General features: G+C 35.2%; 1 protein-coding gene across 1 annotated transcript; it reads left to right on the top strand.

The window, feature by feature from the left end:
• The first annotated feature begins 4028 nt into the window (after positions 1-4028).
• Positions 4029-11971, top strand: LOC149531077 (monooxygenase 2-like). Its single transcript, XM_089811447.1, has 7 exons — positions 4029-4105; positions 4192-4341; positions 4423-4488; positions 4562-4733; positions 10981-11158; positions 11289-11342; positions 11427-11971. Exons 1-7 carry the CDS (start codon positions 4029-4031, stop codon positions 11969-11971), a joined length of 1242 nt encoding a protein of 413 aa, XP_089667573.1.
• The last annotated feature ends 10434 nt before the right edge of the window (positions 11972-22405 follow it).

Raw genomic sequence — 22405 nt, 5'->3', positions numbered from 1 at the left:
CATTGGTCTTGCCCCTGAAGTTGTTTGGATAGTGGGTGCATCTACCTTTTACAAGTCCTAATAGGGTTGGCACAACTCCTAGCAGGGATTCAAAGTCTCCTTACAAGGACTAATATGTATTGAATGTATTTCATAGACTCCTAATAGGGTCCATCTTCCAAGAAGGAATATTTATATTAGTATATCATCTTCTGGGTACCATCCCCACTTGGGTTTTTCTTTGATCAAGGGTTTCCCTTGTTAACATATCTAGTGTTATTGTGCTTGAGTATCTTGTTGTGGTTTTTTATTATATTTCTCATGTGGTTCAATTTTAATAAGGTTGATAATTGTGATAATAGTTGGATAACTGATTCATCCCCATGCCCTCTCAGTTATACTGGTGGACCATATATTCTAACGTAAGCACATGCATAAGATGAATTAGGTTGTCTAGTTAGAGAAAGAGAATGTGTGTATTAGTTATGTAAAAGAAGAAAATGTTGCAAGTGAGAAATGAATAAACATACAAAAGTGTCAAGGTTATGCAAGAGAAAGAGTTCAAAGAGTTAGAGAGAGGGGTTGATTGTATAGTACAACTGGTACAATTAATAAGTTGAATATGGATGCATGTAAATGTGAATAAAGGAACAAAAAATTCTTGCATCTACAAAATATAATTTATGCAAACGACATCTTTGTGTTTATTGTTCATTATTGTCTACTTGATGTGATTGGGTGTGTTAAGAGTAGGTCTCCACTATGTGTACTTTGTTGTAGGTTAGGTGATATTGTTATAATGTAAATTGTCATGGGTGTCAAGTATTGTAGTTTGACTTATAGTAAAGGGATAGCCATGATTTACTTCCACATTGAGTACTTGGTTTTCCCATTAGACCATAAGGTAGTATACAACTTGCATCAAGTAGTATCAACATACTTAGGAAGAGTCAACTAGGCCATGAAATTATTATCTGGGTTTTAACTTTCACATTTTAGTAGTGTTACATTTCTTTTCTTTGAGAATTTGCTTGGTGATTTCGGAGGCTTTTTATTACACCACTGAATAATTATGCAAATTTCTCAAGTTATGCATGCATCCACTATTACCTTCTAATAAAATGGATTGAAAAGAGTGACTTTTAGAGGAGTAAAATAATACAATTAGAAAAAAATTTAAAATTTAAAAATATTGAAATCATTGTTATTAGTTAGAAATACTCCATTGAATCAGAATTCCACTTTGTGAGAAACAATTAGATGGACATAAATAAAATTAAAAAAAAATATAAACTGTATTTGCTTCTGGATTCAATTGCCTAAATATTTTTTGCATCAATATTTTAGATCATACTATGTGATGACTCATCAGGATGAGTGACCCATTCTCTCCTTTTTCTCTATATCATTCATCCTAGTGATGGATTAGAGTATGTGTTCTAAACAATGATGCTAGAAAAACATTCACACCGTCAAGTCATAAGCAAATACAAATTATCTTATAGATCAATTTAATTTGTTTACTTTTCTATACTAGTAACTTTGTAGAAAAATAAAATTACTTTATTCAATAGTATTATGATATATTCAAATGATTAGATAAGAAAAATTTCAAAAAAAATCAAGAGTTTTGTACAAAACAAAAGATGATTGTGAAACACATCTATACATCAAAGAACACAAACAAATTGAAATTTCTTAAAGATAATTCCCTCAATGTTATCACACGCATTATTATTATTTTTAAAATGAAATAAATTTTTATATATAAAAAATTATGCAAAAATTATATTTATATTTAAATATCATTTACATTAATGTAGAACTCATTCATAGCCTTGATCTACTTACACTTTGTAAAAGTGGCCATCTTTTAAATATGTTCGTAACAAATGTATCATTCTTTTTTTTTATATTGTAAGAAAACAACAAAACTCAGTCTCTGAACGATGACAACACTAAAGACCTTGGAAGATCTAAAAAGGCATTAGGAAGAGGTTAAATTGTTTAGGGCAAGTCAAAATGCTATCTTCGACAAGTGGGGGTACTCGCCACTATACTAGAATGACATCACATGGGAAGCAAACAATTAGACTAGAGACAACATCAAGCAACCATGTCCCCCGTTTCCTTACTACTTATTTAAAGTTGTAATAAATTTACATGCTTGTGAAGGAGAAATATTTTTCCAAAAAAATCATGGTTTTTAACAAGGACGCATAGCATTTAAGTTACTACCCATGTATAATTAGGTTGTAGTCAAAGTGCTAAGTATTGTTAAAGTAAATGTTAAATGTGTAGACAATACTATGATGTAGAATTCCTAAGAAAAATTAAAAGAAATCAAAGATTTGAAAGTAGTTCTTGTTCTTAATTCATTGATAATCTTCATACATTAAAATTATCACATAACATTTTTAAACAAATCACAATTCTTAAGGAAGAAGCAAATATTCATTAGCCAAAACATAGTAGCACTGAATTTTGGAATAAAGAATAAAATAACTTAGATTAATAATTATAAAGTAGACAATTCAATAGTAGCACCGAAACTCCAACTTATGTAATATTTATTAGTATCTTCTAAGAAACAAGAATTAAATGATAATCATATATCATGTAAGCATAGTGCTAGCAAAGACTCGCATTGATGTAATCTTCTCGTATTGATTAGAAAAAATAGCCTCAAATCCAAATACATGCATTCTGTCTCCTATTTTTAGTTAAAAAATATGGCCCATGGATTCCATATTTGTTAAAGATTCATGTCATCGCCTATGATTTACAATCTACTCAATCTCAAGTAGGTCTATTTTCAGAAACACCTATTAATTTCTTTAAATAAATAAGCAACATCTACCATAAAATGTCGATAGAAACAAAGTAATTGAAATTATGGTTGCAGGTTTACAACATCACCTTTGAAATGGCTATTGGAAACTCATGCCACCTCTGAAATCATATTGCCTCTAAAACGGTTGTTGATAAAATAGAAAATTAATTAGTGGAAAGAAGTATACATATTTGAAATCATATTGCCTCAAAAATATTTGTTGATAAAAAAAGAATTAATGATGAGAAAAATAGTATGCATATATTGAATTGGAAGACTCTAGAAGGAATATTTAAATGACTTGTCTAAGTCTTGTGGTGAGCTTTTAATCTTTTTAAATCTTTTGTCTTATTCACAGTGGAAGGGATAAGTTTTAGAATTAAAAAAAGGTAGTTTTATCATCCACACATTTTAATAATAAATAAGACAAAACATATAATTGTATACATTTGTTAAAAAATGATTATTTAAAAATCAATCAATATATGTTCATTCTTATTGGTGGATGCTTTGAAGGCAACTAATTAATTGTGAAGGTTGATTGATTGTTACTTTGATATTTAATTGATTTGAACAATTACATTATTATAATGACAAATATAAATAATGTCAAATTTCATAATAATAATAATAAATTGTGCCAAAATCATAATAATAGATATGAAGATATAAAACTTACAAAATGGAAATAATAATAATAATAATAAATTGTGCCAAAATCATAATAATAGATATGAAGATATAAAACTTACAAAATGGGAAAAAGCTAAAAGCCAAACTGTACCACACTTCCACCGATAGTATTGGAGATTTAAAAAAATTAGTTCAAATAAATAATTTACAAGAGATATATTAAAACAATTTAAATGTTGGTGATTGGTTTTGCTTTTCATGAATGCATAGTTTTGTGCGACAGGAACTGTTTTTAAAAGTTTAGAGACATTTAAGTTTTTACTTGACCTTTTATGGTGCCTACATCTATTAAATTGTTCATCCTCTGAAGTGCTCATAAATATACCTCTGCAGGTCATGTTAGTGAAAAGCGTAGCTATCCTTGACGTCACTCTCTGCGTCGCTGGATGACGCAATACGTCATCTGGACAAGAGCCGGCTGTGAATCGTCGTCTCTCGTGGCAGCATTCTGAAAGATGGATGGCTATATAAACCCATGTAACGCCATCATCTTCAAACAAACCCCATTCAACCGACAGTAGCTATGGAGACTGAATTCGAAGGATTCGTCATCACAGGAGCAGGAATTGCTGGTCTTAACACTGCTTTAGCTCTCCACAGGTAGCAATATCACGTCTTTATTTCTGCTTTGCAACCTCTTAATTTCTTGTTAAATGCTACATATATATTGTACTGTGATGGTGCAGGGTGGGAATAAAGAGCATGGTGTGGGAGCGAGCTGAGAGCCTGCGTGCAACAGGAGGTGGCTTAGGAGTCTGGACTAATGCCTGGAAGGCTCTCACTGCCCTCGGCATCGCCGACCAGCTCCGTGAGCAAAGTCCTCTTCTTTTACAAAGGCGATCATCAATAAATGTTAAATCTTTATCAATATCTCAACACTGGATGAATGATTCTCAAAAAATGTTACTGAATTGCAGCTTTGAGTTGATCTCTCTCGATAATGGCGGAATGATTCGGAATTACTCTATTCAAGCGAGCGACAGGTAAATAAGTAGCCCTGTAAATACATGTTTAGAAAGTAATAGTGAAGTAATAGGAAATTGATGCTCTGTGCAGCGGCCATGAGCTGAGGTGCGTAAAAAGGGCAGCTTTACTGGAGGCTCTGGCGACAGCTCTTCCTCCGGAGACTATAAAGTTCAACTGTAAAGTCCTCCGTGTGCGCCAAACTGTGAGCTCCAAATATTCGTCGGAAACAGAGCTGGAAGACGGAGCCGTAATCACAGCAAAGGTAGGGTAAAATATAATCAGATCGGTGAAGAAACAGAAGAAATATACAAAATATATGACTGAAAATTTACATTAAATGAAAAATCGTAATAAATCAATGTGCAATCTGATGCATTACAAATAAATATTAAGACAAAATATGACCAGATCGACACAGAAACAGAAGAAATATTGAAAATATACAATGACAATTTACTTTAAATGAAAAATTATAATGAGTCTTAAGTAATTTGATACGTGCACAGAAGCTAGTGAGTCAGGTGTTGGGCCCATTTGCCGTTGCACCAAAAGCCATGACTGTTAGTGAACATGGAATACCACATAATTAACCACTTGTGGGTAGGGGAGTGCATCGCATCACCCAACAATCTCCCCTTCGACATGCATACCAGGGGCTTACGCGGGTCGGGAAGGCACCGGGGAGATTTGAACCCATGACCAGGCCAAAACCAGGCTCTGATACCAATTGAAAGGATTAAACAGAGAATGAAAATGTCGCAATAAGAAGAAATACACAACACCAGATTTATCCTGGTTCACCACAATAGTGGCTACGTCCAGACTGCAGAGTATTAGATTAATGTGTAAAAGTTCATTACAAATGAGCAGGAGCAGCATATAAAATGGCTCCAATAATATTACAAATGAAGAGTCTTTGGAAACCAAGAGACTCGATTATTGGAGGGAACAATGACTTGACTGTTGGCCTTCACAATATCAACAAACTCCCACCTAAAGGACAGCCAATGCTGCAACTGATCACCCAATACCCTGCGCAGAGAATGATCTATCTTTTCTTCACAAGCCCAAGAGAAGTTCTAGCACATTCGAACTTCTCTTTGGCAACAACCTTTGTGAATATATCAGCCGGATTGATCTTGGTGTCAATCTTGACAACATTTAGCTTGCCTTCTTCGATTGCATGACGAACAAAGTGAGCATGTGCATCAACGTGCTTGGAGTGACGTTGTGATGACTGATTATGTGCCATGAAGATCGCACTACGGCTGTCACAAAATAGATTATACTCATTTTGATGAACTTTCAAGTCACCAAGTAACCGCTGAAGCCAAATCATTTCCCTTGCACCTTCGGAAAGAGCTAAGTATTCAGCTTCAGCTGAAGAAAGAGCAATGCAATGTTGCAACCGTGAAGCCCAGCTGATCGCAGCTCCAGCAAATGTGAAGGTGTAACCACTGGTAGACCTTCGTTTGTCCAAGTCTCTAGCAATATCAGAATTAGTGTAACCTTGTAGCTGAACTTTGTTTCTGTCAAAACATAAAACATAATCTGAAGTACCTTTTAGATACCTTAGTATCCATTTGACGGCTTCTCAATGAGCTTTGCTGGGATTGCTCATGAACCTGCTCACAACTCCCACCGCATGAGCAATGTCGGGGCGAGTAGAAACCATAGCATACATAATGCTACCAATGGCTGATTTGTAGGGAATTTTTTCCATAAATTCTTTTTCTTCTTGTGTTTTAGGACATAATTCAGAACTTAATCGAAAGTGACCAGCAAGAGGAATAGGAGTGACTTTTGCATCAGCCATGCCAAATCTTTCAACAACTTTGTCAATGTATTATTTTTGAGACAGAGTGATTTCCCTCTTTTTCCTATCCCTTGTGATTGTCATGCCAAGAATATTTTTAGCCGCCCTTAAGTCTTTCATTGCAAACTTGCTTGCCAATTTTTGCTTCAACTCATTAACTATTCTTTTGTTTGTGCCAGCTACTAACATATCATCAACATAAAGAAGAAGGATGACAAACTCACCAATTGGAAGTTTCTTGAAGTAAACACATGGGTCTGATTCACATCTTGTGAAATTATGCTCAGCCATGAAGTGATCAAATTTTACATACCATTGTCTTGGGGCTTGTTTGAGGCCATACAAGCTTCGATTCAATCTACAATAAAGATGTTCATGTCCCTTTTTTACGAACCCTTGAGGTTGCTCCATGTACAATTTTTCTTTTACATCACCATGTAGGAATGCAGTTTTCACATCAAGCTGTTCTAATTCAAGGTCCCATGCTGCTGCTAATCCCAAAATAGTTCGTATAGTTGTCATCTTGACAACCGGTGAGAAGATTTCATTGAAATCTATCCCTTTTTCTTGATCAAATCCCTTTACCACCAATTTGGCTTTGAAACGTTTATTGCCTTCCACTTCATCTTTCACTCGATATATCCACTTGTTCCTAAGTGGTCTTCGATTAGGTGGAAGAGAGACCAAATCCCAGGTTCGATTGTTGAGTAAAGAATCCATTTCTTCACGCATCGCTGTTTGCCATTTATCACTATTGACATCTTTGAGAGCTGCTTTGAATGTAGACGGTTCTAAAAATTTTGAAACTAGAATTGAAGGCTCTACTTCTTTAGCGTACAATAATTCATAATCAGAGTATTTAGCTGGTATTCTCCTTTCTCTAGTAGACTTTCTCAAGCCTTGAGTATTTTCTTGTTCTCCTCTATGTTGAATAGTAGTCCTTTTAGGATAGACATCACTTTGATTTTTATTAGATCCTGAAATGGTCATATCACATAACTCATGAGGGCTTCCTTTTGAGACAACATATCGTCTTTGTTGTGTATTGGAACTGTGAGATTTGTTTCCAATATCATGAGGGTATGTGTGATCAAACGCTTGACGATTATTTTGAAGTGTGCCTTCTCCCTGCGATGCTAAATGTCCCTGTAATATATTTGTGTTGAGTGACTCAAAACTGGTATGTAAACTATGTTGGTTTGGAGACATGTTACCTCTACCTGCCATATTACCTACATGGTGAGAGGGACTTTGACTGCCATGAAACTGCTGTGAAACTGTGTCCTCTGCATGAAGCTACTCCCGTGAATTACCAAGATGCTGGTCTGTGCTCCCATTGTACTCAAAGGGAAAGCATGACACATGTTCATTGTGATTACTCTACACATTAACGTCTTGTAGATCAATTTGCACACCCTGCGAATTGACTTCTACACCCTACGTTTGTGGATTTTTATTAAATTTGGAAATGTATTCCCTACCAACACTACACTGCAGGTTGTCAAGTTGTCTTCTCCCAAAATGCAATCTTCATTGTCTGCACTATGGCGTGCATCCCATTCATTGTTTGGGTGCATTTCTTTTGGAGTAACAGAGGACGAAAAATATGAAGAGTCTTGGTTGCTAACACCACGATGATGCAGAATTTTGTTATTACCAATGGTTGTTACTGCACACGCATCACATTCTTGTTGCTCGTGCTCTATATCAAGTGGACTGTGTTCTGTATTATGAGATCTTTGGTTACAGACTTGGTCATAATGCAGAGACAAATTCCTGTCTTGAGACGAGATATCATAAAACTCTTGTGTAGAACTACCATCATGTCCTGTGTTCCTAGGAGTGGAAGAAGATGATAAATTTGGAAATAGTACAGAGGTGGGACTATATGAGCTAGTGTTAGGAACTGTTTGTGGATTCAATCCAACATTCCTTTGTGCAACGATTGGCACAAATTATTTTTCAGACATTTCCTGAGAATGTAATGCTAGAAATGTTTTCTCATTGAAGACAACGTCTTTGCTTCTAATAATTTTCTTATCAGTTAAACTCCAAAGCCTGAAGCCAAACTGATCTTCTCCGTACCCAACAAATATGCAAGGCTCAGATTTAGGATCCAGCTTGCTTCTCTTTTCTTTGGGCACATGTGCAAAATCCTAACAACCAAAAACTTTAAGATGAGAGTAAGAAATTCTTCTACCTTGCCATTCCTCTTCTGGAATTTCGAAGTTCAACCTTGAAGAAGGACTCCGATTAATGAGATATATAACTGTATTACATGCCTCAACCTAGAATTCTTTGCCCAATCCTGCATTAGAAAGCATACACCGAGCTTTCTCCATTATTGTCCTATTGAGTCTTTTCGCTGCCCCATTTTCTTGAGGGGTGTAGGGTACAACTTTCACCCTACGAATACTATTATTTGCACAATAATTGTCAAACTCCAGCGCACAAAACTCACCTCCATTATCCGTTTTTAAACATTTGATCTTATGACCCTTTTGGTTTTCAACAAGAGCTTTGAAAACTTTAAACTTAGAAAAAACTTCAGATTTATTTGCCATCATATATATCCATACTTTCTTAGTACAGTCATCAAGGAAAGTAACAAATTTTTTTGAACCTCCTAAAGAGCTTACCTCAACCGGACCAAAGACATCTGAGTGTACAAGTTCCAATGGTTTCTCCTTGAGGTTATGTCCATCTTTCAAGAAGTTGATGCGCTTTTGCTTCCCATAAAGGCAATGTTCACAAAATTCTAAATTTGCTGATTGGAGACCCGACGGTAGTTGATCTCTTTTGAGCATTATCTCAAGGCCCTTTTTGCTCATGTGGCCTAATCTTTGATGCCAAAGTGCTGCATCATTGCCCATGACTGTCATAATAGCCCCTATTTCAGTAGGCTTCTCAAGAAGATAAAGGTTACCAACTTTGTTTCCCTTGGTAATTATTCTCGAACCCTTGGTAACTTTCCAAGTATCCGGATATAAGAATGGATAATATCCTTGTGCGAAGAGCTGACTGACAGAAATTAGATTTCTCTTTAATTTGGGAACATGGTGAACATCTTTTAACAACCATTTCCCTCCATCTTCCAGCTGTAACAAAATGTCACCTTTGCCAACTATTTCGCAGGATTTGTTGTCTCCAAGAAATACCTCTCCAAATTGACCACCATGGTAGTTTGTGAAACAATCCGTACATGAAGTAGCATGGAAAGAAGCTCTGGAATCTATCACCCAAGAATCTGATTTTGTGTCACTTGTAAAAAGAACTAAAGCACTTTCATCTTTCTCATAGGTTGTATTTGCTTCCATGTTTCTCACATTTTCTTGTCTTTGTGTGGCCAGGCTTACCACAAAACCAACATTCTCCATTCCTACCTCTTGACCTTGAACGATTGGGTGACTTTGATCTTCACTGATAGTAATTATTATTTCCTCTATGATGGCTTCTTCCTCTTCTCTCAGTGCTGACCATAGTGAGAGCATCACTGGATGAGGAGTCTTTGTTACTCCTTCTCATGTCTTCACTTAATAAAGTGGCAACAACTTCATCGTAGGCCAGCTTTGACTTCGTAGAGTTTGAAGCACTTACAACTATAACTACGGGATCCCAACTGTCAAGTAAAGAACATAACAAGATGATGGCTTTGGATTCGTCATCTTGAGTCATACCAACCGAGCTTGCTCGACATAGTAGGGTATTCAAATCATTTATATGATTTGACATTGTAGTCCCTTCCTTCATTTTCAGTTTGTAGAGTTTCTTCATAATGAAGATTTTGTTTGCAGCGGACGTCATTTGATACATATTCTGAAGTTTGTCCCAAACCTCTTTTGTTGACGTCTCATTTGAGACATTGAACAAGATGTTTTTCACTAGTGAGAGAAAAATGGATGCCATCGCTTTCTCATCCATCTTTTGCCAATCTTCATCAGTGGTTGTAGACGGTTTCTTAGACTTTCCTTCAATTGCGAGAGCCAAGTCTTGCTTAACCAGTAAGGAGCGCATCTGCACTTTCCACAGACTGTAATTCTTGCTTGTAAATTTCTCTATTTTCAAATCCTCCATCTTTCCAGAAAATTCAACACCGATTTCCCAATCTGCACACCTCATGCTTTGATACCAATTGTTGGACCCATTTGCCGTTGCACCAAAAGCCATGACTGTTAGTAAACATGGAACACCACATAATTAACCACATGTGGGCAGGGGAGGGCGTCGCATCACCCAACATCAGGTAGATCTACCAGATCAATGAAGAAACAAAAGAAATATTGAAAATATATGATTCAATTTTTTAGTAAATGAAAAATTGTAATAAATTAACAAGAAATTTTATACAATGAGTTGAATAGGGCAAAAGATAAGGTGAAATTCAATCAGATCGACAAAAACAGAAGAAATATTGAAAGCATATGATGAAAATTTACATTAAATGGAAATTGTAATGAATCCTTAGGTAATTTGATGCATTCCAAAGAAATTACGGAGCCGGGTAGGGCAAAATATAACACAATTGACAAAGAAACAGTACAGAAGAAATATTGTAAATATTTGACGAAAAGTAGACATATTGTAAATATTTGATGAGAATATACAGTAAATCACAAATTATGATAAATCAATACAGAATTTGATAGATTGTATAGAGAAATTTGTGAGGTATTTAGTTTAACTTGTGGAACAGGGCATAATTGGTTGCGATGGAGTGAGGTCGGTGGTAGCACAGGGGTTTCTAGGGCTTCCGGCTCCCACCAGTGCAGAATGGTGTGGGATTAGGGGACTCGCGACTTACGCGGATGGTCATGGCCTTTCACCAAATCTTCAGATGCATTTCTTCAACGGAGTCACTTTTGGTCGGATGCCTGTCCACGATCGAACGGCTTAAACATCACACACTAAGCTTAATTCCTAGACCAAAAGTGTTAAATAGTCAAAGTTGACTTTTTTTTTCCAAGCTCAATTCTTCCCTTAGTGTGTGACGTTTAAGAGTGGCCGTCAATGATAAAGAAATTTTCTGGTTCCTAGTATGCAGCCCGCCGCCTCAAGGTATTCTCCATAATTTTATCCCCTTCACAATCAGTTTAACTGCATAGTTCATTCTCGTAATTAATTATTTCCGTCTATAAACAGATCACACCGAAATCTCCCATGATCCACTTCGAATGCGTGAATTCAGCTCGTCTCTGTTGAAGAATTTTCCTCCTCAAATCAAAGAGGTAATAAGCCTGACGGCCGATGACAGTCTGAATATGGCAGTTCTGCGATTTAAATGGCCGTGGAGCATGTTGAACAATAGGGCTTGTAAAGGCAGCGTTACGGTGGCGGGAGATGCAGTGCATCCCATGACGCCTGATCTCGCACAGGGCGGGTGTTGTGCGCTTGAAGATGCCGTTGTTCTTGCCAGATGTTTAGCAGAATCTCTGAATGGAAAGAGTAATAGCAACAATGAAGGGCAGAATGTGGAAGAGGCGTTGAAGAGATATGTAGATGAGAGGAAATGGAGATGGGTGTGGCTAGTGAGCCAGGCATACATCACAGGAGTAGTGCAACAGGGCTCCTCTGCTTTCATCAGATTCATCAGAGACGATGTTGCTCTCAAGATTAGGTCACCCAAGGATATGTTTGTTCATGCAACCTTTGACTGCGGGACCCTTCCCTCTGCAATTCCAATGTGAAATTCAGCTACAGGATTCATCCGCTTCATCCATTTCCTTTAAAATATTATTGAATCCAAACTCTGGAATCCGAATAATCAGGTGAATCCCCGCTTTCCTGTAATGTCTTCCTCCGCTGATTATCTGAGCAATCCAATAAAACTTTATGGTCTATAATTTTGTATTATGGAAAATATTTTCTTATAATTCATGTTGTCGTCGTCATTCAGGCCAAAACATTTTCCTTTCAATTATTAAGTTGACCGACAATGGAGTTGGTCTGCTGCAAATATTGAATCTTTAATTTTCATGGCTTATTGTTCGGTATTGTCTAGATTAACTGTCTTTTTCGATTTTGACAGGTTTTTACAATTGGGTGAGCTTATTAGTCCCTGCCTTGCATAAGGCAGGTACTAATGTTTTCAGTGATGGCCACTATAATTATTAATTTTTACAGTTAATATGAATGTCTAAAGTTAAAAAGACAGATTATTTTTTAATTAATTTTGTGTTAGAAATTTCTATTTTATGATTGGGCTGGGGTAATTATGGTAGGGGTTTAAATAATTTTTTGACACTAAAAATTAGGAAAAATAGTTTCCAGAAACTCTTTCAGATTTTCGAGAAGAACTCTAGAATTTTCATTCCTCCAACGCTAATATAATCTAAGATCAACAACCTTGCTCACCTCTGCCCACTTGCCGAGCCAAATCTCCAGAACTCCATGCTTATTCAAGCTTCAAAAGAAAATCTGAATAGAAATAATATGCACACCTGCTGAATTAAAAAATAATTTGTACAAAAATATCATCAATTACGTCCTAAGAATGCATTTGAGCAACAAAATTTGTTGTTCAGGCAGAGCAAATGTCGCCACTTGAACAACGATTTCGATAATAGCACCCCATTAGTATATGTGGTAATAAGGTGAACTCAAAAAAAAATTCAGAAGCACAAATCCATCAATATTCACCTTTGAAATGCTCTGTTTTTCTTCTAAAACACTGTCACAAATGAGGTAAGAAATTTTAACATCCCATTTCTACAGAAATCGTTGTAGGGACAATCTCTTCGCCATCATAATGTCTACTTAACAAAATCAACAAATAATTAATGAACTGTCAAATTATTACTCACTGTCATTCCAAATAATTACAAATGTGAGCGAAAAACTTTTGAAATTTCATGTTTCAACAATTTGGGTTTGCTTTCCCCCTGCTCTGATTCCAACAAAGCCGACTGGCTCTCTTGCTTTTTACTATTGGATTGAAACCCTAGCGGATGCTTTGGAAACAAATTGAGGGCCTTAGCTCCTTCACAAGCCCTAATTAATATTCTTTCAATCACTAGAACATCTGTGTATTAGTGATTAAATTACTTTAACTATTTAATAAATGTGAAATAGAAAAATAAAAATGTAGAAAGTAAGTGAATGCTTTAAAATTTTAAATCAAATATTTTAATGTAAATATTATAATTTACTTTGTACATTATATTTAATTATACAATGTAAACAATATAATTATAATATTTATACTAGTGTAGCTTTCCATAATATTTTTTACAATTTATTTATTATAAAATTAGAGAGTTTGCAGAAGAGTTTTTGTGGTAATAGAGCTCTTCAATTCATAAGATGATATAAATTAGGTAAATGTTTAGTTTGCACTGTTTCCCTGCCTTTGCATAAGGCAGGGTACTAATATTTTCAGTGGTGGCCACTATAATTAATTTTTACAGCTAAAGTCAATGAATGTCTAAAGTTAAAAAGACAGATTATTTTTAAATTAATTTTGTGTTAGAAGTTTCTATTTTATGATTGGGCTGGTGTAATTATGGTAGGGGTTTAAATAATTTTTTGACACTAAAAATTAGAAAAAATAGTTTCCAGAAACTCTTTCAGATTTTCAGGAAGAACTTTAGAATTTTCATTCCTCCAACGCTAATATAATCTGAGATCAACAGCCTTGCTCACCTCTGCCCACTTGTCGATCTAGATCTCCATAACTCTATGCTTATTCAAGCTTCAAAAGAAAATATGAGCAAAAATAGTATGCACACCTGCTGAATTCAAAAATAAATTGTACAAAAATATCATCAATTACGTCCTAAGAATGCATTTGAGCAATAAAATTTGTTGTTCAGGCAGAGTAAATGTCACTGCCTGAGCAACGATTTCAATAACAGCACCACAGAAGTATATGTGGTAATGAGATGAACTCAAAAACAAATTCAGAAGCACAAATCCATCAATATTCACCATTGAAATGCTATGTTTTCCCTCTAAAACACTGTCACAAATGAGGCAAGAAATTTTAACATCCCATTTCTACAGAAATCGTTGTAGGGACAATCTCTTCGCCATCAGAATATCTGCTTAACAAAATCAACAAATTATTAATGAACTGTCAAATTATTACTCCTTGTCATTCCAAATAATTACAAATGTGAGCGAAAAACTTTTGAAATTTCATGTTTCAACAATATGGGTTTGCTTTCCCCCTACTCTAATTCCAACAAAGTCGATTGGCTCTCTTGCTTTTCACTTTTGGATTGAAACCCTAGCGGATGCTTTAAAAACAAAGTGAGGGCCTTAGCTCCTTCACAAGCCCTAATTAATATTCTTTCAATCACTAGAACATCTATGTATCAGTGATTAAATTACTTTAACTATTTAATAAATGTGAAATAGAAAAATAAAAATGTAGAAAGTAAGTGAATGCTTTAAAATTTTAAATCAAATATTTTAATGTAAATATTATAATTTACTTTGTACATTATATTTAATTATACAATGTAAGCAATATAATTATAATATTTATACTAGTGTAGCTTTCCATAATATTTTTTACAATTTATTTATTATAAAATCAGAGAGTTTGGGAAAGATTTTTTGTGGTAATAGAGCTCTTCAGTTCATAAGATGATATAAATTAGGTAAATGTTTAGTTTGCATTGTTTCCTTGCCTTGCATAAGGCAAGGTACTAATGTTTTTCAGTGGTGGCCACTATAGTTAATTTTTACAGCTAAAGTCAATGAATGTCTAAAGTTAAAAAGACAAATTATTTTTTAATTAATTTTGTGTTAGACATTTCTATTTTATGATTGGGCTGGGGTTTAAATAATTTTTTGACAGTAAAAATTAGGAAAAATAGTTTCCAGAAACTCTTTCAGATTTTCGGGAAGAACTCTAGAATTTTCATTCCTCCAATGCTAATATAATTTGAGATCAATAGCCCTACTCACCTCTACCCACTTGCCGAGCCAGATCTCCAGAACTCCATGCTTATTTAGGCTTCAAAAGAAATTTGAGCAAAAATAGCATGCACACCTGCTAAATTCAAAAATAAATTGTACAAAAATTATCATCAATTACATCCTAAGAATGCATTTGAGCAACAAAATTTTTTGTTCAGGCAGAGCAAATGTCGCCGCCTGAGCAACAATTTCCATAACAACACCACAGAAGTATATGTGGTAATGAGGTGAACTCAAAAAATAATTTAGAAGCACAAATCCATCAATATTCACCATTGAAATGCTCTGCTTTTCTTCTAAAACACTGTCACAAATGAGGCAAGAAATTTTTAACATCCTATTTCTACAGAAATCGTTGTAGGGACAATCTCTTCGCCATTAGAATATCTTCTTAACAAAATCAACAAATCATTAATGAACTATCAAGTTATTACTCCCTGTAATTCCAAATAATTACAAATGTGAGCGGAAAACTTTTGAAATTTCATGTTTCAACAATGTGGGTCTGCTTTCCCCCTTCTCTGATTCCAACAAAGCCGATTGGCTCTCTTGCTTTTCACTATTGGATTGAAACCCTAGCAGATGCTCCGAAAACAAATTGAGGGCCTTAGCTCCTTCACAAGCCCTAATTAATATTCTTTCAATCACTAGAACATCTGTGTATTAGTGATTAAATTACTTTAACTATTTAATAAATGTGAAATAGAAAAATAAAAATGTAGAAAGTAAGTGAATGCTTTAAAAATTTAAATTAAATATTTTAATGTAAATATTATAATTTACTTTGTACATTATATTTAATTATACAATGTATACAATATAATTATAATATTTATAATAGTGTAGCTTTCCATAATATTGTTTACAATTTATTTATTTATTGTAAAATTAGAGAGTTTGGGGATTTTTTTTTGTGGTAATATAGCTCTTTAGTTCATAAGATGATATAAATTAGGTAAATGTTTAGTTTGCATTTTTTCTTAGACTTTCAAAAAAAAGAGAATATGGACTAACTTAAATATATTTCTCTTTCATTTCTTACCAGCTTCTCAACTTTTCCTACAATATTACTATAACTCAAACAAAAGATATAAGTCAAACATAATTGAAGACAAAAAAATATATCTTCTAACCCTCCCATTATTTTTATTTGTTTTTATTAGTGTAATTATAAGTTAATGGTAGTCATATGGGATGCACACTTCCTTAAGGTCTTAGATAATGCATTGTATTATGACATTTCTTCTAGTTGTGTTTATATATATAATTCTACCATTTCTAACTATCTTAATTGTTTGTGCTTGGGGAGTAAATATTAATTTTATGGGGATAGTCACACATCATCTAGATGAAAAGTGGTACAATTTTCAAATATTATGTCAAAATTCTATTAAATCAGGGTTAAGAAGATAGTCCCCATCACATAGTAAATCTTATTATGTGCTTAATGTGATGATCTTTGTTTCTCTAACATTTTATCATTTATTGTTTAAGCTATCCCACTTAAAATATTGACCAAAAAATAGGTTACTTATTTCAATTTTCTTTCAAAATTTGTTAAGCTCTTCAAAAGGCAGGGACTCAAGCTCGAACAGAGCTCTTGTTTTTAAGTAGTAGATTAAATTTCTTAAGATTATTTTGGAAATGGTAATCTTATATTTCTTTGAAGATGGAAAGAAAAAATTGTGATCTAAGCCTCCTTTTATAAAATTGGTTTCTTTTATAAGGTTTGGTAACTTTCTATTTTTTTTGTTTTTCATGAATAGTCCTTTTCTATTAATAAATTAATATACTTGTTACAAATTCACAAAAGAAGGGACTAGAGGATACAAGATCACCTTGCAAGACTTCACATGACCGTAGTTGGAATTAACAACTATTTATTAAAAAAAAAAAAAATTAACCCCTCAGGCCGCCAAAGTAATGCCAACTGAGGGGGGTGGTTCATCTCGATCATTAAAACCCAATCATCCACGAGGTTAGCAAGTGGATTAGGAATAGTCCAACCATTAGAAATGTCATCAAGAACCTTGTATTTATCTTTATCCTCTGCCCACAACGAAGAGATAACCAAGTTCAAGTGGAAAGGCCACTAGCCAAAAGCAACAAGAGGAGCACTAGGAGGGGGAGCCACTAGACCCGAGGACTAGCCAAAACCATGTTGAGGTAGAGAAGCCAAATGATGATGTTGCCAACCACCATCATCACCACTAGGGCACATTATCCCAATGATTGAGTAGCTCCTGAAGGTGGGACACCTCCAGAGCCACTTTGTTAGCTTGGACCTGAATTTGCATCATGACATTATTACAAATGCATGCTTTAGTGTACATAGCAATACTGATCTCAAGAAAGTTGTGAGTGAAAATAACAACATTACTATCCTTCCATAAAGTAAAAATAATCTCCATCTTGAAGGTATGCCAGATCTAGGTAAATTTCCTAGGAATCTTGGGGGAATTAACCAACACAACCATATGCCAAGAAAAGGTTTCTGGCCTAAAAGGCTTAAAGAAATCATGTATCCACTACCACTAATTTTGAGTATGCCCATAGAACTAAAAAATATGTAGAAACAATTCCAGTTCCCAACAAAAAGGGCACTAAGGATCAGGAACCCCAATATGCTTGAGCCATGACCCAAGGGGAAGCCCTTGAAAAAGTAGGCACCAAGCAAAATGGGCAATCTTGGGCTCAAAGATAATAATCCAAATTGTATCAAAACACATCCTCCATTGATAAAGAGAAGATTGTAAATGCCATTGCTGGTTGAGAGTATCCACCATGGGAAGATGAGGAGAGAACCATCGATATCCTAAGCGTGGCTTGTAATTGGTGAAGGGTGTTGTAGGATACTAGGGTAAGTGCACCAAGTTGTGGTGCCAAAAGGGGGGTATAAGTGGACACCTTTTTCCTGAAATCAACAAATTTTGAACTTCAACAAGAATTTGAAGATAGTTACTCTCAAAATTTTAAGGTATGACAAAAAAAGAAGTCGTAGTGCTTTGAATCTAGTTTCTGAACTACTAATTTTCTTTTCAAAATGGTTTAGTTTTAGGTCCTCAAAAAAGGGGGCCACAGAAAATGGTACTGTTTATTCCAAAAAAATATAACACAGTACAAAGTGTGGCCCCCCTAAAATTTTAACTTTTTTTTGAAATTCTTTAATTGCTCTGGTCAAAAGTTACTTAACACTATGTAGTTTATCCTAGATTTTTTGGCTAATTTTATAATGTGTATTTTTTAAAATAAATTTTAAAACTAGGTCTACACATCCCAAAAATGTGAAATACCTATGTGCTCCCCTTAGAAATAATTGAAAACTAATCTAAAATCAAAACTTTTTTTTTTCAAAGTGTGTAGAATGGAGTCTAGTTTCTAAAAAACTAAGTTGTTGCAAAATTTGATGAACGGGCTAAAATCTATAGCCCAATTAGTACATGGTGGTTTTTGACAAAAAATGGACATACATTCAAAAGAAATTATAGATGAAAGGCTTGAAATAGTTCAAATTAAAAATAAATTATATGGTTATATAGCTAACACAGAGACCTACAATGTCATGTAACCTGATCTTATCGATGCCAAACCACGAGGAATCTTGAAGGAGAGCACACAAGAAAAATCAATCATTTTTTGTATGTTTGCAGCAAAACACACCTCAGACATGTTTATAAACTCAAAACCTTTGGGTTGGATCTCCAATGAAAAGCTTTGAATAGTGTGCACGTGCTATAGCACGCACACGCTATTTAAAGCTTTTTAAATTTAATTTTTAATAGCACGTATGTGCTTTATAAAAGTTTTTTTTGGAAAGCGTATATGCACTATAGTGTGTACACACTATAGTGCGTATACGCTATTTAAATCATTTTAAATTTAATTCTTAATAGTGCGTACATGCTTTATAATTTTTTTAAAAAAAAAGCGTGTACACACTATTGTGCATACACACTATAGCGTGTACGTGCTATGGCTTGGGATACCCAAGCCATAGCACGTGTGCACTATAGCGCATATGCACTTTTCAAAACTAGAAAAGAAAAAAAAGGTGTCATCTTTTTGGCACCACAACTTGGTGAACTTATCCACCACTTCTAGTCCTTTTGCCAAGGTCGAACAGACTAAATTCCCACCTTGTGAATTAAATGACTAGGAATTGTAGAGAGCAGGGGATCAAAAGTCTATCGATCTTGATGAGTAAGACAGAACTGGACTTGAATATCCTCCCAAGATCTAAGACTCATAGAGACCCTAGAAAAGAGGTCTTTAGGAGTCTTGATGTCACGTTTGAAAAATGCAGAGCACTAGCACCTTGAGTCTTGGCTAGAGGAATGCCCTGAATGGAAAACAATGGGGACCACTAAAGGTTCTGTTGATTTAGAGAAATCCCATTACCAGCCCAATGAAGCCAAGGCTTGACAACTTCCCAAACCTTCCATATGCTCTTGATAAAAAATGAACCCTAGATGTGAATAGGTTCTTGCATAACAAGAATGGTTTGAAATCCAATCCCCTTCCATGTAGGCATGTTGATAGGAAATTTAGAAGTGATGTAGTGTCGAACCAACACTTTCAAAGCTTCATCACTAGTGATAGCATGAATAATCCACTTAGCACAGAGTGTGAGACCTTTTTTCTGAGTGGAAAGAAGGCCAAGACCTCCAAACTCTTTGGGGAGACAACAAAAATCCCAGGCAACTTGGTGAAAGCCATGGTGATCAGAACTAGACACCTAAAGAAATTCACAAAGTAAGCATTCCAACTTAAGGTAAGAGGCTTTGGAAGGAGCCCAACACGAAGAGTAATAAACACGAGTAGCTGCTAGCATCTTTGAGAATATATGGAATTTCCCTGCAAGAGAAAGGGGTTTAGTAAGCCAGTAGTCAAACTTCTTTTCAATTTTCATGACCACAACATTCCATAAGTTCACTGGTGATGCTTCAAAAGCAAAGAGAATGCCTAGAAAGTGGAAAATCTCCTAATGAGTGACCCATTCCCACTCAAATTAAGCAAGGCAGGGTGGGGCTGGAAGAAAATATTTTCTATAACAGAGCATCTTGTGCCATTGAATAGCCAAACCAAAAGATTGACAAAAGCTGTCCAAGCATTGCAAGGCATTAACAATGTTCTCCTCATCCTCCAAAACAGTGAGAAAATAATCATAAGAAAAATGCCCATTGACAAGATGGTAAGAAGATTTAGGTAAGGAAATGCGATGAACCAAACCAGAGGAAACATTGTGGGCTAGTAAGTAACCAAACCCTTCAGCAGCAAGAACATACAAAGCTGGAGCTTGAGGACAAACCTGATGGATCAAAAGAGCCCAAAGGCTTCAGATTGAGAATTGTTAATGGTAATACAAGCACTAACATCTCCAAAGAGAATCTCCACAGACTGAAGAAAGTTAGGTCCAAACCCCAAAGCTTGAAGCATAGCCAAAATAAAGGGTCATTCAATGGGATCATATGCTTTGGAAAAATCAATTTTCAAAAACAAAGTCTGCTAATTGGATTTGCGAGCCCATTCCATGCCTTCCCAAACAACAATGATGTTGTCAAGAATATACCTGGACTTAATAAAACCAATTTTCTCTAGCCACATAATTAAAGGGAGGTGATGAATCTTAAGAGATATTGCCTTAGCAATGATCTTGAATGACACATTCATTAAGGTGATGGGCCATCATTTATAAATATCCTCAGGATCACTAGTTTTAGGTATGAATTTAATGTTTCCTTTGTTAATAATGGGTCCTAGGCTCTTAGCATGGCGAGCTTCCATATTTGTGCATGTCTAGACCTATAGACTCCTAGAGGTGTTTGCAAAATTCACAAGGGAACCCATAACACCCAGGGGATTTTTCATCTACCATAGAAAAGACATCCTCTTTGAGGTCCCTAATGGTGAGAAGTTGTTCAAAAAAAGCTCGTTGCTCAATCGCTAGGCAGTTTGGAGTAACATAAATACACTTTTTGACAGCTTCCTCCCGAGCAACCGAATTTCCTTGTGAAGCGAAAACATTTTCATAATGATGCACAAAAGCTTGCAAGGTCTCAAGGAGATTGGAGAGAATAGTATTGCCCTATTTAATCTTTTTAATCCCAACTTTGATATGATAGGCTTTGAGAGCTTGAAAGAACTCTTTAGAAGCTTTATCGCCAACCTCCAGCCAATGGAGGCGAGCTTTGATTTGGGTCACCCGGGTAATATATTTATCTACAATATGCTTATCATGGAGAAGCTTGGAAAGATGGATTATTAAGTCAGCATCAAACAGGTTAAGGTTAAGAGCTTCATAAGCATTCTTGAGTGCCTTGGTATTGGTTTCATAAGACCTTTTTCTAAAAACTGCCAATTGCCTCCCATAGATGCGAAGAAATCTAGCGGCTCTGGTAATAGCATCATTCCACCATTAAATCTAGCTAGATTTGAGAGTGAGGATGTGGCTCTAAATTCCAGATACACAATATGTGAGCAATAGTGGAAGAATGTGTTAGCACCAATGTATTGAGGGAAAATTACGTTTTGATAGCTCGTTGGACAACTGTTTTCCAAGAAATAGAAAAATAAATGGGATAGTGGCTTGACAATGTCACATTTGACAAAGGAATGATAGGTAACTCTTAATCCTCAGAAAAGGCAAAAAAATATTGTGTAGTAATCATAACACGATCAAGACATTTTAATATACAGTCAAAACTAGCTCAAAAATTAGACCAAGTGTGCCAGACCCCACTCTACTAGAGTTAGTTAGTTTTGGGATCACATAGGCCCAATTTATTGCACATGTAGTACCATGCTTCCCTTTCCCTAGCTGTCCAATGAAAAGACAAAATGCCTTCTTTTTCAGAAGCCAACTCAACCATATTAAAATCACCACACATCACCCAAGTTGCAAGAGACAAGTTGTCAGCCATCCAACACCAAAGCTGAGATCTTTCCACAACATCATTGGAAGCATAAACATTAACTATACCAAAAGACTGATTATTGAGAGAAAGAAAAATCCAAATAATTCTGTGCGTTGGGTCAGAACCATGTGAAATAATAAAAGAATGAAGGCAAGGTGACAAGAGAGTAACTATACCACCTCTACTAGTTTCATGCTAAGACAAAAACATAATGTCATCTAACAAAATGATGTGGCATGCAAAAGAAAGCATGAAATCAGATATCTTAACCTCTTACATACA

This window comes from Cupressus sempervirens, chromosome 11 (genome assembly GCF_028749045.1).
Source record: "Cupressus sempervirens isolate cs-2001-9-10 chromosome 11, ASM2874904v1, whole genome shotgun sequence".
In the NCBI taxonomy this organism is placed as follows: domain Eukaryota; kingdom Viridiplantae; phylum Streptophyta; class Pinopsida; order Cupressales; family Cupressaceae; genus Cupressus; species Cupressus sempervirens.
The sequence above is the reverse complement of the archived record's forward strand: the minus strand, read 5'-3'. Positions and strand labels throughout refer to the sequence as shown.